The sequence below is a fragment of the Physella acuta genome, unplaced genomic scaffold (genome assembly GCF_028476545.2).
Source record: "Physella acuta isolate Inbredline_101_S28 unplaced genomic scaffold, ASM2847654v3 ptg000606l, whole genome shotgun sequence".
NCBI classification, from domain to species: domain Eukaryota; kingdom Metazoa; phylum Mollusca; class Gastropoda; family Physidae; genus Physella; species Physella acuta.
The window spans coordinates 467,786-495,437 of record NW_026732125.1 but is presented as its reverse complement, the minus strand read 5'-3'; the positions used below and the strand labels follow the sequence as shown (position 1 = coordinate 495,437).

The 27,652-nt window shown below is 33.8% G+C and overlaps 1 protein-coding gene across 5 annotated transcripts in view; it reads left to right on the top strand.

Annotated features, from left to right (window-relative positions):
• Positions 1-27,652, top strand: part of LOC131947753 (titin) — a gene marked incomplete at its 5' end in the record, with an annotated part of 410,194 nt that overhangs the window by 56,573 nt on the left and 325,969 nt on the right. The window contains 45 exon segments of one of the 5 annotated variants that reach the window (XM_059309044.1): positions 244-424; positions 571-758; positions 1,176-1,466; positions 1,710-1,993; positions 2,212-2,510; positions 2,764-2,961; positions 3,261-3,548; positions 3,661-4,067; positions 4,243-4,501; positions 4,880-5,103; positions 5,211-5,469; positions 5,730-5,932; positions 6,092-6,350; positions 6,525-6,819; positions 6,977-7,119; positions 7,808-7,968; positions 8,123-8,359; positions 8,496-8,743; positions 8,894-9,104; positions 9,239-9,371; positions 9,489-9,648; positions 9,767-9,964; positions 10,844-10,945; positions 11,170-11,442; positions 11,653-11,751; positions 12,286-12,339; positions 12,477-12,566; positions 13,509-13,595; positions 13,790-13,858; positions 14,356-14,550; positions 15,474-15,545; positions 16,359-16,588; positions 16,713-16,856; positions 16,954-17,035; positions 17,129-17,309; positions 17,507-17,693; positions 17,810-17,926; positions 18,053-18,332; positions 18,731-18,948; positions 19,065-19,201; positions 19,296-19,461; positions 19,591-19,737; positions 19,844-20,035; positions 20,286-20,482; positions 20,639-20,768. In XM_059309044.1, the coding sequence (XP_059165027.1) occupies positions 244-424; positions 571-758; positions 1,176-1,466; positions 1,710-1,993; positions 2,212-2,510; positions 2,764-2,961; positions 3,261-3,548; positions 3,661-4,067; positions 4,243-4,501; positions 4,880-5,103; positions 5,211-5,469; positions 5,730-5,932; positions 6,092-6,350; positions 6,525-6,819; positions 6,977-7,119; positions 7,808-7,968; positions 8,123-8,359; positions 8,496-8,743; positions 8,894-9,104; positions 9,239-9,371; positions 9,489-9,648; positions 9,767-9,964; positions 10,844-10,945; positions 11,170-11,442; positions 11,653-11,751; positions 12,286-12,339; positions 12,477-12,566; positions 13,509-13,595; positions 13,790-13,858; positions 14,356-14,550; positions 15,474-15,545; positions 16,359-16,588; positions 16,713-16,856; positions 16,954-17,035; positions 17,129-17,309; positions 17,507-17,693; positions 17,810-17,926; positions 18,053-18,332; positions 18,731-18,948; positions 19,065-19,201; positions 19,296-19,461; positions 19,591-19,737; positions 19,844-20,035; positions 20,286-20,482; positions 20,639-20,768 (8,575 nt within the window). 5 annotated transcript variants of the gene reach the window in all.

Sequence of the window (27,652 nt, the reverse complement as noted above, 5' to 3'; positions counted from 1 at the left end):
CATAATGTCTAGTTTGATTTGTTTGAAAGGATAAATCATTTCCATTTAAAAGAGTACAAAATATTCCATTTAAAAGAGTACAAAATGTTATAATGAACAGGTTTAATGCTTGCTTTGACTGATTATATCAAATTCCTTAAATGTTATGAATTATAATATCTGTAAATGAGATGCATTTGAATTAATTTCATTTCTGTACTATTTTAATTTTTAACCATCATCATTTCCATCTATTTTGAATAGGTGATTTGGTTCAAGAATGAGAAACCTGTCAAAGAATCCCCAGACATCCAACTACTGTTTGAAGGAGATAGGTGCACTTTAGTCATAAGAGAGGCTATGCCAAATGACAGTGGATACTTTAAATGTGCAGCTAGAAACCCACAGGGAGTTGCAGAAACCAGCTGTAAGCTTCATGTTGAGCGTAAGTATATATATTTGTTATCTATTTTTTCCATTCTTAATAAATTTATATATCTTATCATTTATCTATTTGTTTAGTATTTATCATTGACCTAACTATCATCTAGAAGTTTTCAAAACATTGATACCATTTTTTAAAACTCACAGCTGTAAGTGAACTCAGTGACGTATCTGTGTCTGAAGTGGCAGCACCCAGGTTTACCCAGCCCTTAAGAGACCAGAATGTTAAATCTGGACAACGTGTTTGCCTGCAGTGCCGTGTGCTGGGCCACCCATTGCCTTCAGTGACATGGTACAGAGATAACCACCCACTGGAGAGCTCACCAGACTTCCAGGTAAACACAAAAAGCTTCATATGTTTAATTAATAATCAAGCAATCATTCAATAGTCCCTGAACCCTAATTGGGGTTGTTGGGGCACCACAATTTTTTTTCTTATAATTTTCTACCATTTTTCACGGAGTAGTTCTGCAATTGAAAGCCAAGTCCAATCTCTGATCTCTTACATCCAATTATGGCATTGCCTTTCCCTTCTCCTCTAATTGATAATACAAGATAAAATATTCAGTTACTGATCTTAATAAAAATTAAATCAACTGTCAGAGTAGAAAGAAGTTTATTATGATCTTACCACAAGTTAATTGAGTTTTATTACTTAAATAAATCAAATCATACTACATGTTTAGGTTGATTTATGTCAAGAATTATCTAAGGCTCAGATGGTTTAAAATATTTCTTTTCTTTCTATCCAGATCACTGCCTTTGCTGATGTCCACTCTCTGACAATCCCTGAAGTGTTTGATGAAGACAGTGGCAACTACACAGTCAAGGCTGTAAACAGAGCTGGAGAGGCCAGCTGCCTAGCCAAGCTAACTGTGGAGCCTGTGCCAGAAGAGGGACCCATGGAGAGGAAGAGAGTAGGCAAACGAGAGCATGTTCCTCAATCACCACCTGAGTTTACTAAGCTCTTCCAGGACATCGGTGCCAAACCAGGAGATTCTGTCACCTTTGAGTGTACTATCACTGGTGTGCCAAAACCAAAGGTGTGTGTACATTCTTACACTTTATTATTACTTGGAAAAGGCCATTAGGATTATTATATTGGCCTTAATCATAAGCCTTAACCCTATCCCCCAATGCTAATCCTAAACCTGACTCTAACTATATCAAATAACCAAATTCCTTGATATGGTACTGTATTCTCCCTTTTAGTCATTTTTATAAGAAGCTAATACTTATTTTAGGCCAGAGTTTTAGCAATTTGATAACCCTTTGTTTTGTTACAGATAACCTGGCAATTCAATGGAGAACCATTGGTCTCCCAGGACTACATCCCTAGTATGGAAGGAGACACCTACCGTCTACTTATTCCAGAAGTTTTTGATGAAGATGCTGGTAGATTTTCCGTCACAGCTGAGAATCCCAGTGGAAAAGCTACTTGTTCTGCTCTGTTGACTGTAGAGCCAACAATGCCTTTAGTACCTGTCACAAGACCTACAGTACAGAGAACCAAAAGACCAGATTCTGGTGACATGCTTGATGGTTACCCATCATGGTCAGAATCAGAAATGTAAGTTTACTATTTTTTTTTCCGGACAGTTCTAATGAAACAAAAAAAAAATTAAAAATTAATTGCACCATTGCATTCTACAAGAAGGCTTTTTTGTAGCTTTAGAAAATAAATCTGCTGAAACTTACAGACCTTTTAATTATAACAACTTTTTTTGTGTGTGCATGGTTTGCTTAGATAAGTATAAAAACTGATGCTAAATTTTTGTCCCATTATAGCACTCAAACTGTGACAAAGACAGAGAAACGTGTCAGTCATACTTTCATGTCAGAAGAGAGGTACATGTCCTCTGGAGGAGAAAGCCACCACTCTACAACCATAATGACAGAAGTTAAGCCGAAGAAGCGCATGACTGCACTTGAGAGATACGCCACTACCATCACCACAGATATCCCTCCAAAATTCCAACCAGTAGACTTGACTATCATGGTCCCTGTACCACCAAACTTTGTCCAGCCTCTGAGGAGCATGCAAGTAACAGAGGGAACCAGAGTTACTTTTGAAGGCATCATCACTGGTAAGATACTGTATATACTTTTTAAAATGTAATTGCATTTCTGTATTGTTACCTCATATAAAGGATTTGTTGTGAACACACGGACACGCCTTTCGGGTGATCCGATGCGTAGCGCAACATACAAGACAAACAATCACAAACAGGTTACAAAACAAGACTGAATGAAACAAAGGCTCGTTGAAACTAAAAGAATTTAATAGTATCTATAATTTTTCCTGGAAAGATACAAATAATTTGTATTTTCTTTACTTAGGTAAACCAGAGCCTGTGATTCGTTGGTTCAGAGCAGGGAAGCAACTCTCTGACCAAGCTGATTTTGAAATTTCATACTTTAATGGTCGTGTGGCACTCACCATCCCAGAAGTGTTCACAGAAGACAGTGGTCACTTCACATGCACAGCAGAAAACCAAGCAGGCAAAGCATCCAGCACTGCAGAACTGGTTGTCAGAGGTTTGTTGCTGGTTTGATTATACAACTTAGTTTTGCTTTCTTAGGATAAAATATCTTCAGATACATTACATCAAAGACATATTTTCATAATAAGAAATATTTGTTGTAAGCACCCTTCCCCCTACACCATCAAACTATTTTTACATCTTTAAAAATTAAATTCTTTAAAATACATTTGTAAACATAGATTCAGACACATTAGATTGTTCAATTATAAAATTATTAATTAAGTATTGGATCCATTGAGATATTCTAAATACCTGTATTAGACTTCATGTTTGTATAAATGTATTTTTCAGCTACCCTGGTGCCACCTGGTTTTACTGAAAAGTTGAAGACAGAACATGCTCATGAAGGCGAGCCTATCAGACTGGTTGTCAGGGTAACAGGTGATCCTGTTCCTAATGTTTCATGGTACAGAGAAGGCAACCGACTGATCAGTTCCCCAGACTTCCAAATCACTCAGCAAGGAGACATTCACTCACTGTACATTCCAGAAGTTTTCTTTGAGGACACTGGAAAGTTCAGTGTGAAGGCTGAGAACCCTGCAGGAGAGGCTATTTGCCACGCACAGCTTTATGTACAGCGTAAGTTCTTGGTTTATTTATAATTTTTTTTATCAATGTTCCAAAACTTCTAAATATAGTTTTTAAAATTTTTAAAAATATTTGAAATATTATTTGTTTATTTATTTTACAGCCATACAAGAGAGGCCACAGCCATTAGCAATAAGAGCTCCGGACAGAAAACCAGTTTATGAGCAAGTTGTCCCATCCAAGTCCCCAGCTTCAAGGTCTCCACGACCTGTTACTGAAGAACAGCCTATAGCTAAAATACCGAAGCTTCAGAGACCATCTGACTTTGTTCCTACACCAGTCTCTCCCAGGCCAGAGGAGAGGTTCAGACATGAGTTGGACATGCAGATAGAGCATGAACTTCCTCCCTTTGAGGCCAGGTTCAAACTCTTTGGAGATGAGGCACAGCAGCCACAAGCTCCTCCAGCTCCTCGTCCAAAGCCAGTCCAAGAGAAAATAACGCCAGTAAAGAAAGCTCCTGCTGAAGAAAGGCCTTTTGTCGCTGATAAGAAAAAACCTGTTTTCTACAAGGTAAAATTTTTAAAATCACTGCACATTAAATTATTCAGTATTGGCCTTAAAATTTTGTAAATCAAATTTCACATTGAGATTCACAAAATCAATAAAAGAACATGAAATTTTTTTATAATTCAGCTACTTTTAAAAACGTAATCTGTGACTTTTTTTTTCATTATTTTTTCTTTAGCCATTGGAAGATGTGACTGTTAGAGAAGGAGATAGACTTGTGTTGGAAATTATTGTTGAGGGTCAGCCAGAGCCAATAGTAAAGTGGTACAGAGAGACCATTGAGATCAACAACTCACTAGATTACCAAGTGCTACAGAAGAACAACCGCTACATGCTGATCATTGCTGAGGTCTTCCCAGAAGATTCTGGAAGGTATGAAGCTGTGGCTATGAATGCTGAGGGCACAACAAAGACTCAAGCTTATATCCATGTGGAAGGTAAGCCTAAAATGCATTTCTTATATACATTTGTCTTTCATATTTACAGTATTGTATTTGTGTACATCATTAACTGATTATGAAATCTTACTCATTATTGTCAGACTTGAAGATATTTTATTCAGTAATAGTTATGTTCTTTTAAATAGGCAATAGCAAGAATTGTATTTAATTAAATCATTGGATCTTCTTTAAGATAATTGTATTACTAGCTAAGCTACTATGCTAGAACAAACAAAGATTGATTTCAATATACCATTGTTAAAAGACACATTTTATTATGATTTAGTTAAATAATCTCTTCAAGTTTTGGTTTAAGTAGAGCTGTGATAAAAGTTTTTGAAAATCCTTAATCAAATAATTTCCTTTTTGTTTCAGCTGCTCCTGCTCCACCATTACCAAAAGTGCCACCACCCCCAGTTGCAAAACCTGTTCCTAAACAGGAAGTAGAAATACTTATTGAGAAAAAGCCTGTAGAACAGCCAATTGTCCCTAAGAAGGAAGAGACATACAGGAAAGTTGCTCCCCCAACACCTGTGAAACCAGTTCAAAGACCTCCACCACCTGTTGTTTCTCAGAAAACTGAGCCTGTTTTTACAAAGGTACATTCATTAAATAATTTAAAATGTTATTTTATCTTTTGTGGTTAGTGTAAAAATATAGAAATTATTTGACTTATTAACATTGTTGTGTTGAAAAATATTTCCAGCCACTCAGTAATATTGAAGCAAAACAAGGAGACGGGGTCATCTTTGAGGTCAAAGTTGAAGGTAACCCTGAACCAGTGGTTAAGTGGTACAGAGAGGATGTGGAGATTGTCTCTTCCCCTGATTTTGAGCTGTCCAGATCTGATAGGATGTATCGCCTACAAATCATTGAAACTTTCCCAGAGGATGCTGGGAAATTCTCTTGTGTAGCCACCAATGCTGTAGGCACAACAACTACAGAGGCTTACCTATATGTCCAGCGTAAGTAGATTGATGGTTTATGCTTAAAAAATTTCTGGCAGGGTGCATTGAAGCTATTTGTTTGCTTTTATCACAACAGTAACCCAGACATTAACCGTAGTTCTGGCCTTGACCTCTGCTCTAGCAGCAAAGCAGTAATACAGGCAGAAAAAACTATGATACTGATGCTGTGTTGACCTACCAGCAGTTTGTAAAAATTGAATTTTATTATTAAATAATACATGTAATAATAAATATTTTTAAAATATATGAATTTTCAGCTTCACCAGGATCACCAGTTCAGTCACCTGTTGCAGAAGAAAAGTTCAGAGAAGAACTGGAGATGCAGGTTGATGGCTACCCAGACTTGCCTCCCTTTGAAAAACGAGTGGCCCTCTTTGGTGCCCCACCTGAACCTATGCCGGCTGACATGGCTCCAAGACGTCCGTTTGTCACTGACAAGGAGAAGCCTAAATTTACACAGGTAACAGCCTCATTACATTTAAAAAAAAATTTTCACCTGCGCAATGACATAATTTCTTAAATTTATGTAATTTTTCTTTTACATATTGTTTTTGTCCACACAGTAAGTTTTTTAATTATTAATTAGAAATTTATAAAACACCTCCAATCCTCCTCACAGCCTTTGAAGGACACTTACGCAAAACAAGGTGAGCCAGTAATCCTTGAAGTGACAGTCGAAGCCCACCCTGAGCCAATCATTAAATGGTACAGAGAAGGCATTGAAATCTCAAGCACCCCAGACTACCAGCTCTCAAGAAACAATAAAACATACAGACTCACTATTGTAGAAGTATTCCCTGAAGATGCTGGCAAATTCAGAGTCATTGCAACTAATGCAGAGGGATCGGTCTTCTCAGAGTCATTGCTATTAGTTGAACGTAAGTCATTATCTAAAGTTAAATAGTGCTACAGTTTGTTACCTATTAAAATTTAACACTAATCATTATATTAAGTTAAGTAATGTACAATTATTATTTAGTTAAAATTCTCATATTGAAGCTGCAAGTATAACATATTACACTTAGATGATATATGTCTACATTTTTCTGCAGCTGGTCCTCTATCCCCACAAGAGACAGCTCCACCAGCTCTACCTCTGTTCCACCCAACTCCAACAGCACCTCTGCTGCCATCTCCCAAGTCAGAAGGATTTTCCCCAGTGACGACTGCTCCAAAATTCACACCCCCACCACCACCAGCACATATTCCACCATCATTTGTTCAGCGTTTACCTGATGTCAGAATGGTGGAAGGAACCAACATCAAATTGGAATGTCGTGTCCTGGGAAAACCTTTCCCACAGGTCATCTTTACCAAAGCTGGAAAACCAATTTTTGATGGACCAAGGTAAAGAATACTTTTAATACATTTTATCTAACTATAAATGTTATAATATATCAGATATATTAGCTTCTAGCTAGCTCTGACATCCACCATAACATGATGTACATAGTCTCTGAAATGTTATAGTTTTTTTCACAAAAGTTTATTGAATTCACTAAAGGCATAGAGTAACAGTTGATGAGAGGACTGGCCGTTGCACTCTTCTCATCACAAAGGCACATCCTGATGATGAAGGTGAATACACATGCACTGCCATGAATCCTGCAGGAGAGGTCGCCACTTCTGCCAAGGTCATTCATGAAGGTAATAAAGAAGTGCATTTTTTGTGCATATTAATTCTTTTATTTATCTACCAACCTTTGAGGATTAATTCCTGATCTCTTTCTGTTTGATAAATATTGACACTTGTGGTGTTCTTACTACTGTTCTATAGCTTTTATTTTTAGAAAAACCTAGTGTAGGGAATGAAACTGCTAATTATTATGTAAATATTGTTTTTTTAATTGAGTAGTTACATTTTATTTGTACTGTATGGGGTCGGCGTGGTCGAGTCGGTAAAGCTCATGGTTGCTAAACCGAAAAGTCTCGAGTTCGAACCCCCGGGCAGATGAGGCTGGTTAGCTGGGGACAGCCACTCTTCTAGGAGAGACAACTCCAAAATCAAACAACTGCTGGCTTGTAGTTTGTTCTTGGTTGGACAAAGGCTATGGAAGCAAATCCAAAAAGAAAAGCAGGCTGAAATCGGAGTCAATGGCCTCAATGGCGCATAACCAGTTGACACGTAATCCTTAATCGTGATGGAGGTGTGGTCAAGTCTGCAAAAAGCTCATGGTTGATAAATTCGAAAAAAAAAAAAAGTTGATTTCAAACTCTCTGGCAGATAAGGCTAGATCCCTTCCAACACTAAAAGTTAAGAACGAAGAAGAAGAAGATTTTTACTGTAAATTATTAAAAAAACAATTATTTAAAGAATGCCATAATTATTTTATAGGGCCTAGAGTACAAGAGCCAATGGAAGAAGACATTTCACCCTTGCAGCGTTTCTTGCAAGAAGAACAAGGCAAGAGACAGGCGACCCCTGAGGAATTCTATATTCCACAAACTGAGCGAAGACTTTCAAAGAGTGTGGAAAGAAGAATCAGTACAGAACCTGTAAGTTTACTGAAATTTAGTATTATGGAAATGGACATTCATTATATTTTCCACTTCAGATAATGTCTGTATTTAAAGATAATAGAAAATACTTTATCTTAACTTAATTCTGATTTTAAACATCTTTTTAAAGCAAACTTTTTTTGTGTTGTAGGAATTTGTTGTTTCAAGTTTTGAGAGAAGACTGATGGAAGAAATAGAGTACAGAGAAGGGAAGATTAAACTCCATTCTGAAACTGAAACGGAATATGACACTGACCAACCAGAAGAGCGTGTCACCAGCACTCATGCTCAGGCTCCACAGTTTGTTCAGCCACTGAAGGACTTCAGACTTATGGAGGGCACTGATGTGACCTTTGTCTGCAAAGTCACGGGCAGACCAAGACCAAAGGTAATATTTCATTGTTTTGATTGTTACATACAATTCAAAATAGTGTATAAAGAATGGAGAATTCTTACATTTCAGTGATTTCTACTCAGAAAAAAAAAGTTTTGTTTTATTAAAAAAGTATTATTTTTAATAACAGATTGCCTGGTATAAAGATGGCAAAAGAATCAAACGCTCCACTAGATACGAAATAAAATACACTCAAGATGGATACTGCACTCTTCGTATCCATACTGGATTGGCTTCAGATACAGGCCATTACACAGTGCTTGCTGTTAACTCAGTTGGAAAAACAACTTGTTCTGGTCAGCTGTTTGTTGATGCTGTAGGCAACATTGATGCCACTTCTTTTGTGTCTGCTGAGACTCTTCAGAGAATCCTGCGAAGGTTTGTTGCATTTCACATTTGTCATACTTTTTTTATAATTACCATTAAAGTAAACTATTTTGTAAAAATTTATAGTGTTTTAGACTCAAATAATTCTTACTTCTTAAATAGAATTAGGGCTAAATATAATTTAAAAAATGTCATATTCAGGGATTCTGTGAGGGGCTCACGTCGTGGATCAGAAGACAAAGGTGGTGTCTATGAAACCATCTCAAAGCCTGAGTTCAAGAGAATCCCAGAAGACCTTGAAGTCAGAGAAGGCAATCCAGTTAGATTTGACACTTTGGTTTTGGGACGCCCAGTGCCTGAGTTGTTCTGGTACAGGAATGGAGTACAAGTTCATCATGATGATAACCACAAGGTATCTTATTCTGTCCATCAAATACATTTATTTTTTAATGATTCTCCCATATCTTTAGTTTTATTTAAAGTATAGTTTAAATGAAATTGTAAATGTTATAGACATTAACCCTGGTAATATTTATTTTATTCCAGATTGTTATCAATGAGGACGGTGTAAACTCACTGTTGATTATCTCAGCTTCACGTATCGATGCTGGAACTTACACCTGTGTGGCAAAAAATCGTGGTGGTGAAGAAACTTTCACTGTGAACCTAAACGTTTTAGGTGGGCAAAATAATATTTCAATTTCTACTTTATATTACTTGAAACTAATCAGATTGATGAAATAGATAAAGAAACTTAAGTTTTATTTAATTTTAATTTAAATTATTAAAATTTTAGAAAAGGAACAAATGCAGCCACCTAGGTTCATAGATCGCATGCAGAATTACACAGTTGGTGAAGGCCAGCCTGTAACTCTGACCTGCATGGCGACTGGAGTACCTGCTCCAATGATGAGCTGGCAGAAAGATGGTCGCATGGTTAGCGATTTGGATTACAGGTATATTTATTTTAGATATAAATTTACCACAAGTTTTAAGTTGAAGAAACAAAAACACAGTATAAAACAACATCTTGATGATGACATTTTGTAACTCATGGATTATTAATTTCTTTAGAATTGAGGTAGACCATGGTCGATCTTCACTGATCATTGAAAGTGCCGAGCCAAGTGACAGTGCCTGGCTCCAGTGCTCAGCTGTTAATGTGGCAGGTACAGCTTCAACCCGTGCTAAGCTAGTTGTACAGCCAGACTTGAACAAGTTGAAGAAACTACCCTCAACGGAAGCAGGACCAAAGAGGGTTGTCTCACCACCGTAAGTTCAAATTTTTCAATATTTTTAAAGGCATTTAAATCAGTGCTACCACAGTTGAAAAACCTACATTTTTTTCTACATGTTAATATGTCAATTATGTAACAGCTTATAATAAAGGAGCTTTTGTTAATATTACTTACATGATTCTACAATATTTGAAAAATAATCTTCCTCTAACATGAGATTTACTAGTTATAAATGAAACAAGTTCATAAGAAATTAAGCCTTGATCACAGATCATACATGTAGATTACATTTATTTTATTTAAATGGTTATAATACAAGTTAAGTGTGTAGGAAGGTGCAACACCTATTATAATTGCATTAAAATTTTTGTTATAAGCCTACATACCTAATCAATTATTCAAATGTTATGTGATGCTACATAATGTTTTATAATCTATATATATAATTCTCTTCTTCGAGCCGTTAGAAAACAAGCTGCAAACGCTCTCCCTACCTCCCCACCCCTACATGGTTTTAGTGAGCTGTGTTCACTCTAAATGTTTACAAGCAGAGCCAACGATTTTAAACGTAGGGGGGGGGGGGGGAGGAGGGGGGGGAAAGGAAGGGGGGGGGTTATGGTCCTTAACGAGCTACTTATAGTGTTTTAAAGAAATATTTTCAGTGTCAGCGTTGGTACTGTCGAATTCACAAATTATGAATTATTGAAAATTAGAAACAACTAAATAGCGGCGTATGTTATGCCGCGGGCCGGCTCGTGTAACAATATTTTTAAAATTCCATTGTGCAATTTTGTTTAATGAAAATACAAATTTTATAATACTTAAAATATTTTTTTTTACAAAAATTGTCCATGTTTAATGTCAGACTTTGTGTTGATAATTGTATCAATAAATAATGACCATTATTTATCAGCCACTATGAGATCCAATCAGAGGGTCCAGTCCAGCAAATTTCTTATGTGACAGAGCATGACAGCGCAACATTGCGTTTGATCAAGGAGGAGCAGCTAAAGAGGTGGAGCTAGCATGCCATATCTGTGTTTGCATGCAAAAATTTACTGAAATCAGAATAACTACAAGAAAATCTTTTGATGAAATGAATTCCTATTTAGCGGGTGTTAGCAGTGATAAAATAGACCAATGTTATGATAACTTCAGTGTTCAACATAATTTCAAAGTTGCATGATAGTTTTATTGTAAGTGCAGTTGATAATAATTCATACATGTACCTAAACTCAGACCTCAGCCCCCACAAGAGAAACCTCTGACACCAAAAGCAGCACCACCAGTTGCTACCAAGCCATTCATTACCAAACCAGTACCGGCACCACCAGCGCCTACGCCAGAAGTCACTACACCCATGTTGACTGAGGAGGAAGATGAGTATCAGCGCAAGAGTATTTCTGAAGCAAAGAAACTCTTCAGCAAACCTGATGAAAGGCCTAAGCCAGCTCCAGTGAGACCACACAAACCAATCACTGTGCTGTTTAAACCCAGAGAACCTTCTCCAAGGTGCTTACTGCATGTTGAGATTCACGCATGGATTGTTTTAAGCCTTAGTTGTTTTATGTTTATTGGAAATACATCAAATTCTATTTTAAATGTTAAATAAAAATGTTCCAAATATTTTGAGTTTTCATCTAAATTTTAATTTCGCCATATTAAATTACTGATGTTTATCCATTATTTGTAAACTTATTTTGTAATTTCCATGAAATTTAGCTATGACATCCATAAGACTGGACCAGTGCAGCTTATTAGTTATGCATCAGATAATGAAAGGGGTTACTTGAGATTGATTGATGAACAAGATTTAGAAAGGTCTGATGATAAGGCATGAAAAGACTCAATCTAGAGTAGTGCATGACATAGTGTGAAAGAAATTAATTTAAAACAATGTCTGTTTTAGTACTTTGCATGGATGATGTTTATCAAATTGTTTTCAGTATTCAGCTTAAAATCTTAAGGAAATTTCTTTTCAGTTTAGTTTTGATTTATTCTAACATGTCAGTTAAACTGTATACTTTATGCTGTTTTTTGTCTTGTTAAAATAATACCTCATTTTTATCTTTAGTTTGTAACCTTATTGTTTCTTAGTAAATTGTAGTTTTTGTTAACTAGACATAGTTGTCAACTATTTACATTCTTGAGCTTATATAGGCATGTTTAAAATTATTCATTTTATAATAATTATCTTTATAAATGTTTACTGATGTTAATGATTAAAATAACCCTATGAAATAATTTTTCTATAAATTGGATTTGAAAAAGCACTGAGAAAAATGTGCTGTAATATCTCTGCTGCATTTAATCCGTACATTATTTTACAAAACCATTTACTGTTTAATTACACAGGAAATTGCCAATGGAGCTAGGAGAACCAGAGCCATCATACATTTCAGAAGCTCAGTAAGTACAAACAAAATACTTCACTTAAAATAATATTTTAAAAAAAATAATACATCACCTACATAGGTCTAACTTAGAATATTTTTCTAACTTTAAGTTATTATTAACATAATGAATTTTTGGACAACCATCTTTAGGAAAGACTTTGAGCCTAAATTGAAACCAGTAACTGCCATAATTAAAGTTCCTCCACCTGTTGCTCCTAAGCCTGAAAAGGTTTTATCAAGGTAGTCTTTGAAACACAGTGTGCTTACCAGAGTGGTTTTCTCCTTCAACTTTCTCCATTTTTATCAGATTTTTTTTCCATTGCAATATTTCCACTCCAGTAGTTTTGTTTGAACTTTAGAACAGAAATAGTATTTTGTGCCTTGCACTTGTGGTTTGGGTTTTTAGTAAAAACTTTTAAGGTATACGCATATATTTCAAACAAAGTTCCTCCTTAATAGTTTTTTATACTGTTTTTTGCATGCACATCATCATAAATATCTTGCATGATAAATTCAAAAGAAGTAAAAGTATTTCATAATAATTTAAAACTTTTTTTTAATTAAATGAATTCCTTGTAAAATTCTACTCTGAGTACCTTTTAAGAGCCTGCAACCTTAGTTTTAAAAAGTTTGAATCTCTTGCTATAAATCTATATATTGTAACCTGAATATTGAATGATTTTGAAGGATTAATTTCAAATGAATACTTACTATCTTATCTTTTAATTACCTGAAAATCAAAAGTTTTTTTTTAAAAAGTTATTCAGGTTACAAGGTGGCATGGTTTATCCCCCATTTCCTTTTTTAAAGTGCTTATTAACAATTGATTTACTAAACTGTTAAAATAGATTAACTATATAAGGAACAATATGAAATTTAAGAATGAAATATTTTTTTGCTATGCTAGTTTGAATTTTCAAAGTATACATTTTAAAGTAACTCACATGATTAAATAATAACAAAACAAATTATGATTCTTTAATTAATATAGTTTAAATGTATTTGTTGTTCATTTAATAAATAACCCCATTAGTTTTAATGATACATCTATATTATTGTAGCTTTGATTAACATTAATATTTTCACTGCTTTTGCAAATATACATTTTTAACACTTTTTTTTACACTTTTAATTTATGCATTTTTGGTGCTTGAATGTTTATACTTAATTATTCTTTTTCAGTGCAACACCAGTCGCAACTGCTCCTAAACCTGAATTATCTCCTTTTGAAGCCACAGTTCCTCTTGTTCCTAAGCAGAAAGAGTACAGGTAAGGCTGTTATCTAAATTTTTTATCATTATTTTACCTGCATACAACTAAATGTTTTTTTTGTCCAGGTTTAAAAATATATATATATATAGGCTTATATATACATATTTCATGTGCCCACATTTATAAAGCACATAAATTTGATTGTTTAAACAACTGTGTATATATTAACTTCACAATATAATATATAATAGACCAGTGGCCCCTCCTGTACCTGTACAAAAAGCAGAGCCAAAGAAGACTGAGCTCTATATGCCTCCAAGGTGAATAAAACATTGCATGGAGTGGACTTAAATTGTCGTTTTGTTTTTATTTCAAAACTATTTTATAAGTATTTTAATCCCTACAGTTAAAGTTTATGACATTCAATATAATAATTTACAAAGCAATATACATAAAAATCAAAAAGTTTACAAATGATAATTACTTGAGATTTTTATCTTTTTATTTAGACAAAAAAAAATTTTTTTTGTTTCTTTTTAAATTATATATAAAAATTTACATTTAGTAAATGTATTTTAATAATAATTTTTTATGTGTTATTTTCTTTCAAACTGTGTCAGTATTTGTGTTAGATGTAATTCATAGTTGTAGTATGAAATTGTGCTATTGATGTGGCTGTAACATTAGAGAATTTTAAAAAATTTTGTCACCATTTTAAAAAATTTCTAAATTGGTGTCTGATAATGATCTATCACACTTTCCCAAAACATTGGCACTTGCCTTATCACTGTTTCATTATGAGCTGTTTACATTACAGTGAACCAATCAGACCCCCTCCCATTGCACCGGTTGCCCCTAAACCTGCAGCCCCTGCTCCTACTCCCAGACAGAGAGTGCGAAAAGCACCTTCACCACCAGAATCTAGACCCATTGTACTGCGCCAGGAGCCAATTCCTATGTGGGCTCCTGAGTCCATTGATGTTCCTGCAGTGGCTAAGACTGTTGAAGACAGGTGCAGTATTTATAACAGTTGCAACCAAATACAGTGCCCTGTTTGACTCTCCCTTTAGTGATTTCTTTGAAGTATAGTGTTTGCTTGGGGATGCTTTCCATATTGGCTGTCATGTAGCCTCCTTTTTTTTTTGTTTGAACACTTTTATTGAAATATATTATATTTCATACTATTTTTCTTGTGTTTAGCTAGTAGTTTTAGATTTTTTTATTTTAAAGAATGGTTAGTAACTGTTTAATATTTTAAAAGTAATTGTTTATGTTTTACAATTTCCTAATTCTGTATCTCTCACAGCTTAAATGAAATGCCCTCACTTTATGTTATTAGATTTGTTTAGTGGTTATAGGAATGCAGTTCAGAGATGTAACTTTTTTTTAAAAGAAATCCTTTTTTCCCCCCAATTTCCCATTTAAGAAAATAATGAAAACAAAATTTAATTGTTTTCTTGCATGTTTTCAAGTGGTCAGTTACATCTTTGAATTTATTTATTTTAATCATAATTAAAACAAGAATGGTTTTAATAAACTAAATGTTTGTATGCAGCCAAGTTTTTTTTACTAAAAGTACTTTAAAAAATTAATTTTATTCTAACTCATGATAAATAATTTTATTGATACAAATCTGTTCATCATTTAAAAAAATGCACTTCTTAAATATTGATATGAATATATATTTTTTCAAAACTATATAGTCTCTAAAGCTAGAAGTAAAAGCCAGAGTTAACTTTTTCAACATCATTATATACAAACTTAGAACATTCTCAAAAATTTTAAATACTGGGATGTATACATTTTTTCAATATATTTAACCTTTACATTTATAAATTTATACTAGCCAGTTGAATAATATTGGTGTGTATTATACTTCTTAGTAATAGTGTTTTTTTCTTTCCCTTTCCTGCTTGTATACCTACACATTTTCAGTAAGGAAGCAGTTCCACACACTCCCTTGGCTCGACAGGTTTCAACAACATCCATTAAACTTGCTGACTGGAGGTTGGAATTTAATGAAAATATAGCTGTTGTTGATTGATGCACTAATTTATTTAAAATTTTATCAGCTATAACAAGCACCCAAATCAATTTCAGTTTTGACAAAACAGCCTGAATTTCAGTTTTTTCAATACATTTTTCGTCATTTTAGTTTTTAATATACTTTTTTTTATAACACTTGATTCTAACATGGTTTTTAAATGTTTTAACAATATTTATGTTTCAGAAATAATATTTTCAAAATCTGGATCATTTTTGTTTTAGTACTTGCTTGTAGAAGGATGCAGTAAATTTAGTAATCATTTTAAAAAATCTTAGTGCTTTGTGTCTCAAATCTTATCTTTGTATTTTACTATTTATTTATCAGGAAAGAACTTTTTATTTTGCTTGACAATATAATTAAGGTTCATTACTATCAATGTAATAATTTAAAGTAATATTACTGGTTAATTATTACTAATTCTATGTTTTCAAAATGAGAATGCAGTTTTCTTCCTTTTGTTTGGTGTGTTGATATTTGCTAATACCTTTTTTTAAAAATAAATTGGGTATTTACAAGTATTTTTTTTTTCAACTTACAAAGCAGGAACAAAAAAAGCTAACTTTATTTATTAGTATAAAAAGTATTTTAAACTTCTGTTTACTTGCTTTTGTTTACTTTTTATTCAAAGAAGTACTTCAGCATAAAAATATCATCTAACATACCATTTTTTTGTTTGTCTAAAAAAGAAACATGTACTCCTTCCAAATCTGTCTAAATTGAGTAAAAAATTAAAATCAGTAACTAAAATGGCATATTTCTAAAATAAATTCCAGGGAATATCAAGAAAGTGCAGTGAAAGAGTACATTCGTCGTGAAGGTGAAGCTCCGGCTCCTGAAGATCTTTATGACAGGGAAAAACACAAACCTGCCAAATTCAAAACTCAGATTAAAGATCTGCAACTCAAGGAGAATGATGCTGCTCATTTTGAGTGCAAACTTTTGCCATTGGGAGACCCAACAATGAAAGTGGAATGGTTCAAGGATGGAGAACCTCTGCATTATGGTACAAATATTTGATGTTTTATCAAGTTGATAACATAAAAACCCTATCAGTTATCTTCCAGTACTAGAAAGTTATTATTTATTTATTTTAAATATCTTTTATTTTCACTTAATTTTATCTTTAGGTACTCGCTACATACCAGCTTATGATTTTGGATTTGTCACCCTTGATATCCTCTGGATGTACCCTGAAGACTCTGGAGTCTACGAATGTCGTGCCACTAATGATTATGGTGAAGACAAAACTTCAGCAACTGTTGTTTGCAGACGTAAGTGTTATAATTAGCCAACTAGAAAAGTTAATTAAGTACTAAAATAAAATTAATAAACATCAAAGTTATTAAAATTCTTAATTTCTGTTTTTAGCTCTTCGATCCATCATTATGGACACACAACTTCCAGGAGAAGGAGCAATTAGACTTCAGGAAATGGAAGAGTACTGGAGAAGGTATGCATTAAAATTTGTAACAATGTTCTTGTTAGTGTTTGTCATCGTGCTGTTAGATATTCTGGTTCTATACATGTGAACTTTTTCTGTTAGCCACATGCATGTTGAAGAAAAAGTCATAGAAGAGCCAAAGACTAAGACACCACCCAGCATTGACCTAAAACCAGAGCCTGTGGAAACTTGTGAAGGAGAGCCTGCTAAATTCTTAGTGAAAGTCAGCGGCTACCCAAGACCTAGAGTCAACTGGTGGATCAATGGAAGCCTCATTGTTGCTGTAAGAACATTTATGTGTTATTGTTTTTTTTTTTTAAATAGTGTTCAAATCAATTTTGAAAATATACCATTATAATTTTACATATAGAGGGCATGTATTTTGGAACACCAAGTATTAAAGAAAGTGAAGTTCATTTTATATTTAATTCTTGTTGAATATCATGTTTTTAATGCCACATTGCTTCAAAAATATTTCAGGGCACTCGTTTTAAAGTAACATATGATGGCATGATGCATCACATGGAGATTCCAAAATGCAGAGAGTACGACGCAGGCCAAGTCAGAGTTATTGCCAAGAACTCAGAAGGAGAAGAGGAATGTAGTACTTCTCTTGTTGTTTTGCCCAAAGAAGACTGGAGGGCAAAACTAAAGCAAGCCCCCAAAGGTTTGTGCTTGGTTTTATGATGCATTTTTGTATTTTCATATCTTTTTCCTTGCCCTTTATATTTACGTAATGCTAGCATATAATTCTATAAATAATTTTTGTTTCCCTGCCTTCAGGAGAGGTAGAAATAGAGGTTGAGCGCAGAAAGAAAATTGAACTCCGCTCAGTTGAATTAGAGAATGCTCTCAAGAGACCTAAGGCTACTGAGTACGAGCTCAGGCAGCTTGAAAAAGGTTTGTTTCTAAATGTTTTCCAGCTCCTTTTTTTCATTACCAACTCTTTACAAAAAAATAATTTTAATTGATTCTATTTTCTTTAAAATGTATAATATTTTTCACTAAAATCTATTCTCTACTCAGCATCAGAATCTAAAGTTAGAGTACAAAGAGATACTGAAGTTGTTTTGGCTGAGCAGCAGTACATCAGTATTCACACTCAGTTACGCCACACTGATGGGGCTGTAGTGTCTGAACCAGTATTTGTTGAGAGAGCAAGGCTGGTCCCAGTTGATCTTTCCCAGACTGCTCCTATTGAGGATAAACAGATTATTGAGCAGCAAATAACCCTCCAGAGGGGAGAACCACCTGTGTTCACTAAACCTTTGAGGCCTGTGAGAGTGCCAGAAGGCAGCTCAGTGAAGTACGTATGCAAGTCTTTGTTTTTTTCTCTTAATATTAACTAATATTTATTATCTGTTAAAAAGTTTTATTCCTTTTAGATCACAATAAAAGTATAAAAGTATAAAAATAAATAAGTGACTAAACCATATGTACATTATAATTTTAAGTATTCTATGAAACTGCCTAGAAATAACATAGCAAAAAAAAGTAGAAAAACAATTAGTATTTAAAAAACATATAATGATATTTTAACTTTAATAAAAATTAATGCTCGGACTTGATGTTACTCTAAAGTCTAAAGTTATTTTTAGATTAATTTTTTCAAATTTATAGCAATATTTAGCAATTAGGTTTACATGTTACCAAAACATCCCTCTCAAGAAAAATCTCTGAAAAATGTACTTTTCTCTTTGACAGCCTTGAAGTTCATTTCAAAGGTATTCCTCCTCCAAACATTACATGGTATAGAGACAGCTTTGAGATTCAACCCTCTAGAGATTTCCAGATTTCCACTTCTGAGACCACCAGCACGCTGCATGTTCCTGAAGTGTTTGCTGAGGATGCTGGACTCTTCACAGTTAAAGCTTACAATAAGTTTGGCATGGTGCAGTGTAAAGCTAAACTAACAGTGGAAGGTAATTTTCTTTTTTACAATATAATTTACCTTATTATCATGAAAATAGCTACCATAAGAGGACATTTAATGGGTTGCTTTAAATTTAACTTTAAAATTTTTGTGTGAATATTGCAGAAGGGGAAGCTCCGGAAAAGGAAATCCCACCAGAGTTCCGTAGCCTGACTCGTGACACTAAAGTACTTCAAGGAGAACCAGTCACTTTTGACTGTCAAATCACTGGCACACCCGCACCTCAGGTCCACTGGACTAAGGTCAGTGTAATACATTTTGATATCCTTATTACTGAATGTTGGTTTTTAGATATTGTTAATATAATCAGCTATTGTTATTTTTTCTGTTTTTTAGGAGGGGCATCCTCTTCCTGAGTCTCCAAGGTGGAAGTTTATCAAAGAAGATGACAATTACACACTTGTAATCTACGAGGCTCAACCTCTAGATGCTGGCGTTTATGCTTGTGTTGCCATCAATTCTGTTGGCAAAGCTACATGCACAGCAAGGCTCACTGTAGAGAGTGAGTTTTCTAATATTATATTGCAGCTTAAAATTTCTAAACTAACTCCTGGTTCTTATGTTTGTGGTTGAAATAACTGTGTTAGAAGAATAAAGCAAGTCACCTTATTAAAAAATACTTGTTTTCCAGAACCAGAAAAACCAATTGAACCTTCCACAACACAACCTCCTTTGGAGTCTTCAGTGGAACCACCCTATGTTGTATCAGAACCAAGAATGGTGGATGTTGATGAAGGCCAACCAGTCCATTTTGAATGTGTTATCAAGGGAAAACCACGTAAGCTCTTCATTAATTATCATAGAAAGTTTGTTTCTAATGTTATAGAAATAAACCTTTCATTTTCAAGAAACAGTTGCTGATTGCTTGTTTGCTTGTGTTACAGATCCAGTTGTAACTTGGTATCGCAACAACCAGTTGGTGAAACCATCAAAATACTTCAGAATGGACTCCACCCTGGAAGGTGTGCACACCTTGTCAATCATGGAAGCCTTCCCAGAAGACACTGGTACCTACAAATGTGTTGCTAGAAACAAGGCAGGAGAGGTAGCATGTGTTACCTACCTTAAAGTACATGGTGAGCCATACTTTTATCTGTTTGATAGTACTGCCACAACTAAAAATTGTTTAACATTTTGGTCTTTTATCACGAACACAATACATTTTAATTACATGTTTCAATGTTATATTTTTTTTAATTTTCTCTTTTTTTATTATGGAGATTTCCAGTTTTAATCTAGAGCTATTGTCAACTAATATTGCCTCATAAATGAAAATTGTGACATAAAAAATTGTATGTAACTAAATTACATTTCATTTTTAATTAGGATCTGAAAGTGAAGCCGATCAGGTCCAACCAGAAGCTTTTGCTCAACCCCCTAGCTTTGTTCGACCCATCAGCAACATGATGGTGACTGAAAATACATCAGCCAAATTTGAAGCTGTCTTCTCTGGTGTGCCAACACCTGAAGTTACTTGGATCAGAAATGGAATACAAACATTACATGACTCAAGAGAATATAAAGTAATTTGACTTATCTTGATATAACATTTTATTTACAAGATTTACATTAATTACTGAGTAAAAATTATATTATATACATACAAACATAGGCTTAAAGACAATTTATTTATGATTGGTATCATTTTTATTTTTATTTATTAAAACACTTTCTACTAGATTGAAACCATTGACCGTTTGACGACACTCACAATCTATAAAGCTCATCCAGAGGATACTGGTGTGATAACATGCAGGGCCAAGAACCAAGCTGGTACTACAGAATGCTCTGCTGAGCTTTATGTACAGCGTAAGTTAACAGAATATGTTACCACACTAAATGTCTTCTTTGATTTCTATAAACTAATATTTTTATTTTTTCAGGCAATGAAAAGTAAATCATATTTCATCATTCTGTTAATTTGTATATATAATCTTGATATTGTTTTCAGCAATGAAGAAGTCTATCATTTTGCTTACAGTACCTTCTCTATTAACACTGCACTTGCATTTGTTACTAATCAATGTATATGGACTTGTGTATATGATAGATAAATTACATAAGTCTGCATGACCAATAACATTACTCTTCTACTATTTAGCATTGTAAATTTTGTGAATTGCTAGTCTGAATTTGTTTGAATATTATTGTAATTAGCAAAAAAAAAAGAAGATTCCCTTTTTCAGAAGTCAAATGCATAAAATTTGTATAAAGTTGAATATTTAAGTTTGTCAAATGTTGTAGAGATGCTTTGAATAGATCACAGCTAAGGCTCTAAATGGAGCGTAAATGTGTAAGAAAATGTTTTAACACTCCATGGATGAACCAAGCATGCTTTGGCAAATAAAGAATTCAGAAGGAACCAGACAACGAGATTTTTTCCAGCGTCAGAGCATGGCTTCTCTAGCTAGATTGACTTTAAACATCCCTTTCCCTCGCATGTTGAACTTTGAACTGCAACCCAGAGCCAGGTGTTGGTGCATGTCATTAATCTAACCTAGTGAGTAACTAGCTTACATCCTTTGATATCTGTATCCTATTAGAAATATTTATTATTAAGTTTAAATCATTTAAATTTTTACTTAAGAAAATACATATAAGAAAACTTTTTAAAAAAATACATCAGATGTTTAGTGCTATTTATTTATTGGTTGAGTTAAAATATTCTAATAATAATTTTTAGCAACAAATATAAAAATGTGTCCTTTGATGAGTTATTTAGAAACCATATCTAAAGCTTACCCCAGCCACTAAAATGCATGTAATTCTTTGCATGATCGATTGACACAAAGCGTGTGATTACGATTAGTATAATAAAATGAGATTTAACTATTAAAATTTTATTTGAAAATTTTAAAAACAATGTATTTGCATGGTAAAATAATAAAGCATGAAGTAGAATCATTTGATAAAGGTAACTAATAGCTCAACAAGCAATTCTACTATCATTATATGCAAATGATTTGACTTCGCAATTTGTGTGAACTTTAATACTGCAGGAGCAGTAGAAAAATCAAGCTCAAGCACATTATTGCTATCATCTTCATATACTAAATTCTCATTTACAAATATATATACAGCATTCTTTGGAATATGTAAAATATAAGTGTAAACTACCATACCTTTAAGATATAGTATTATTTATATTTTGTCTTCATTTTTGTGTGTATGCAAGGTTAATCTTCTCATATTTATGTACATTTCATCACGTCTGCTTTCATATACTAAATTAACCATATTGTTTTAGGCTTGTTATAATGTGAATTTTTATTTTAATAACAGCTGAAGAAGAGACAAGGCAGCTGGCTAAACAGTTGAATATTGCTGTCGTCCAGAAACCACCAGAATTCATCAAACCACTTTTACCCTACCAGGAGTTCACCATTGGTGAAATTGTCAGGTACAGTTTTTTATTTGATTTGAGGGTCATGTCAAAAGATAAACAATAACAAATTTAAAACCTAGAATTGATTTGATGTGGCAAATATTCTGTAAATGTATTAATTTACAGTTGAGGAATGGTGCATCTAATATAATTCACAGTTCTGATATTTTCAATTGAAATTTTAAATTTATTTAATGGAGATTTAAATTGTAAAAAAATTAAATGGACGTCTTGAAGGAAATAACCAACGCATGTAATGTAATTGTTCTCTACAGGCTTGAAGCAGAGATTGTTGGAGAACCCCAGCCTAGAGTCACCTGGTATAAGGATGGCATTGAGATTCAGGTTAATGAGCGAACAAAGACTGTCAGTGAAGACAGAAAAGCCATTCTCATCATCATTGATGTTTCCCGTCAAGATGAGGGTGAATATGTCCTTAAAGTGGAGAATGAACTTGGTCAGGTGACCTGCAGGACAACTCTCATTGTTAGAGGTATATTTGTTTTATAGGCCTGGTTCATAAAAATAATTTGTTTTGCTTTGTGAATGATAACATGATTTAGTTAATTTGCTAACATTTTTTCCATGTTATGTTAACTAAATTAGTATACTTTTTGTTCTATAAATAAATAAATAAATAAAATTTATCAGCAACTCATTCAAATTTTGAAAATTAAACATTGCATTATGAAAAATATTGACATTGTTCACTTTAGGACGAGAGAAAGAGATTGAGATTCCTGGAATGGAAACAGATCAAGTTATGACAATTACAAAGACAGTAACAACCATTAAAAGAGAAGAACATGTGGTTCTGCAGCAAGTTAAGCCTGTTTTTGTAGCACCACTAGAACCTGAAATTTATGTCAGGGAGAGGGGCATTGCCAGGTATGGTGTTAGTCCGTTCACAGTCATAAATAATATTTGAAAAAAAAAACCGTTAAATCAGTTTACTTTGTGGATGTCAGTTAGTTATTGCTTGCTTAGATGTTTTCCATCTAAAAATATATTTTTGTTAATTTAGGCTTGAGTGTCAGGTAGATTCCCACCCACCTCCTTTGATCACCTGGTTTGTCAATGGTATGGAAGTCAAGCCCTCCCCACATTATGAAATTCGTTATGAAGATGGGAAGAGCATTCTTCTTATCATTGAAGTTGGACCTCAGGACACAGGTGAATACACCTGCAAGGCTGTGTCTGAGATTGGAGAAGCTGTTAGCTCCACTACTCTTTATGTTCAAGGTAAGGAGCACTGTCATATGTCTGTTTATTATTACTTAACTAATTTTTATTTAATTTAACCTTTAAGATATAACACCAAGACATCTTAAAAAATTTTTTATTGAATTTTTAAAATACTGTTATCATTGTTCACACTGTATCTTCATACGATTATGTTTTACAGAGCCAGCCCAGGCAGATATCCAGAGACCTGAAGATACTTCAGCAGTCTTGCCTTCTCCTTCTCAAATGCTATCTCCTCCTGTTTTCCTGGACACCATGAAAGACACAGAAGCTCTTGATGGACAGGAACTTAGACTCAATTGCCGTGTCAGCGGAACACCAATGCCAACTATTTCATTTTTCCACGACAGTAAGAATATCGATGACGATGAAGAATTTGTCATTTCCTACAATCCTGAAACAGGAGAGGTCAGTAATATGGGACGGAAAAGCTGTTTACTAGAATTTTAAAAATTATTTTAATAATAGACAATTAATTTTTATTTTTTTACCATTCATTTTTGTATATCTTTCTTTCCTAGGTAAGCCTTATCATTGTTGAAGTATTCCCTGAAGACCAGGGTCAATATATTTGTGTGGCCAGAAACCCTGCTGGTCAGGCAACAACTTCAGCATATCTAACAGTTCAGGAAACCAAAGAAACTGGCATTGAGCTTGAACCAGAACAACCTCAGGTTAGATCAGTTATAATTTATTCCATTAAAAATGTGTGCAGGGCATAATATTTATAAATAGTAATGAATTCTTAGTCAACAAGTTTTTTATATAAAACATTTTTATTTTGTATGACATTTAATAGTTTTTGGAATGTTATAATTGGTGAACTTTCTTTAGAATTTATATCCTTTAATATTTTCCTATGTTTTATTTCCATAGGATGAAGTGTTTGTAATAGAAACAAATGTTCCTCAACAAATAGAGTTTGTTATTAAGCCTCAGGAAGAAACAGCAATGGAGGTTGAACCTTCAGAAATAGAAGAGGAATCTGTAGTTCCAGAAGTTATTGAGAGACCCAAGGTATATCTCTAAAAAATACTTTTTCAAAAAAAACTCTTTCATATTTATAAAATTACATAACATTTTGCTAGGGTGTTAAAAATTACCACAAATAAATAGTATAAAATTTGATACTATAATTGTACATTCTGTCTATAAAAGGTGGAGCCTTTAGAAAAAGAGGAGCCATTGCCAGAGTCACCAATTTTCTCACCAGTCCCAGAGTCAATCACCTCAGTGGCGGGCTCATCTGACGCCTATTACACAGCCCAAGAAGATATAGATGAAGAAATCACTGAGGCAGCTATAGTTCAAAAAACTATTGATCGCCCCAAGTTGGTTTCCATTGAACCTGAGGAGTTGATTTTTGAATCTCCTGAACGAGATTTATATGTTGAGGAAATGTTGGTTGATGAGGAAGAAAGGGTCACACCCACCCCACAGGAGGAGGTACGGAAAAAAAATGATGTAGATTTTTAGTAGCCTAGAAAAAGTTATTGAATAATTTACATTTTTTTTTAAACTTTAGTTTTTTGGCTAACACTTTTTCTTTAACATTTATTGACAATTAAGCTTACACTAATTAAAAAACATTTTGGTGATTAGTTCCTTTAATATCCTCTAGGTTGTTGAAGAAACAGTTGAAAAAGTGTTACATGTTAAAGAGGTTGAAATCCCTGCCCCTAAAGAAGAAGAGCCCTTTGAAGTTGTACTTCAGGAAGACACAACAACCGTAGAAGTAAAAACTGAATCTGAAGAAATAACATTTATTGTAGAGGAGGGTGTTGAGGTTAAGCCAGAGGAGCCTGAAGAGGCAAGTTATCTTATAAACTATCAGCAGCTTTGTTTACATGTTTCATCACAAGGCCTTAAGTTAAAATTACGGTTGTTTCTGTCATATTAGGTGTTCAAAATTGATGAGGACATCACAGACACTGGTATCCCAACTCCACCTGATGCCGGCCCTATGGAGGAAGCTACAATTGAATCAGTCATTGGTACTATTCCTCAAGTGGAGGATGTTGAACAACCCCCACAACAAATGATACCTGAACAGGCACCAGATGAGGTGGCACCTGAATTTGTGGAAATGCTCCAGCCACAGGTAATAGGCTTATGTTACACAAAGTAATTAACCTGTTCAAAATACACTGTCTCGTTTTTAACTTAATGCATTCATATTAAAAAAAGGTTGCCTGATAAATTATCATCTTTTAACTAGTGAATGGTGGGTAGGGGGGAGAAATTCAAACAAGAATGTTGAATTTATCTTTATTTGTCACAGAAAATTAATTAAGTTTTGTTTTAAAACATAATTGTGAATAATTTATTATTTAAGGTTGTTAATGATGGAGATAGTCTCACAATGACTTGTCGCCTAATTGGCTCACCTATCCCGGCTGTCACCTGGTACAAAAACACTACTGAGATCAGCTCAGGACCAGACATAAGATTGTACTTTGAGCCTGAGACTGGAATTTGTAGGCTCGAGGTGGCAGAAGTTTTCCCAGATGATGCTGGAGAAATTACATGTTGTGCCAGGAATCAGTTTGGTGAAGCTCTAACATCAGCTACATTAATTGTACAAGGCAAGTCCACACTAATGAGAAATTTACTATTTACTTCATTTCCCAACCTAATTCTTATTAAAAAATTTCACATTACGAAATTTGCTCCTTAATTCATGTTTAATTTAAACTTTTAGCATAAAATACAATGGGCTACATATTTTAACGTGTTTCTTCTTTTGTTTTAGAAATTGAAGAGTCAGAAATATCAACTACTGAAGAGACTACAACTACAGAGACCATCACTACAACTACAACCACATTCAGGATTGAGGAAGATAAAGATACCGAAGTCAAAGTAATAGAAGAGAAACATTTGACTTCTCTTGAAATTTCACCTAGATTTACTAAGCCTCTTATACCATCAATGCAGGTTAATGAAGGAGGAACTGTAAGGTAAGTTATTAAACTTTTAGCATAATATTTTTATTGAATTACTTTAAATTAGTCTGTATTAATGAAGTAATATTTGCAGTATTAAATAAAGGATATCATAATTAAAAAATTAGTATCTGTTATATTAAACTAATTTATCTTTATTATAAGTATTTTTTTTAAATTTGGATTTTCTAATTTTTAAAATTTCACATTAGACTTGAAGTTGATGTAAATGCCATCCCTGATGCCACTATTAAATGGTACAAGAATGAGGTTCTAATCACCCCAACTCAACGTACAGAGTTGAAGAAGGAGAAGAATACTCATGTGTTGATAATAATGAATGTTCAACCTGAGGATTCTGGAGAATATATCTGTGAGGCTGAAAATGTTTTGGGCAAGACAGTGTGCAAGACAACATTAACTGTTATTCGTAAGTAGTATTATTTTAAAATGCAAGCAAATAATTGTGTGCGATATATTCATTGACAAATTTTACTATAATAAATAAATTGTTGTTGTTTCAAATATTTCTTAGACTTTTCCAAATTTATAAACGTAATAAAAATTAATTTTCCTTAAAAAAATTATTTCCTTCTTTAAAAGTGTAATTAATTAAATGCAAACTGCAGTAATTAACTGTATTGTGTTTTACAGCTACTCAGCGTATGGAGATTGAAATTCAGCCTGATCAGATGCCTCAGGAACAAGAGACATTCACAAAGGAAGTAGCTCCTACTGAATCTCAACCTGTTGAAGAAACCCCTCAGCCAACTCCACAGGAGACAACAGTGCCTGAGGAAGGCATTGAAGGACAAGCACCACTGTTCACGGAGCTTCTCAAACCAATTACTGTCAAGGACACAGAAAAAGTTGTACTGAGAGTAAGATTCACTGGTATTCCTTCTCCCAAAATAACTTGGTACTTTGACGGCAGTCCCATAAAACCAAGCACAGATTTCCAAATAACCATTGATGTTGAACGTGGAGAGAGTACACTAATTATTGTTGAGGTCTTCCCTGAAGATGAAGGTGAATACACATGTGTGGCTGTCAATGCCTTTGGAGAATCAATCACAACTTGTAGATTGACTGTTATTAGTAAGTTACATTTTATTATT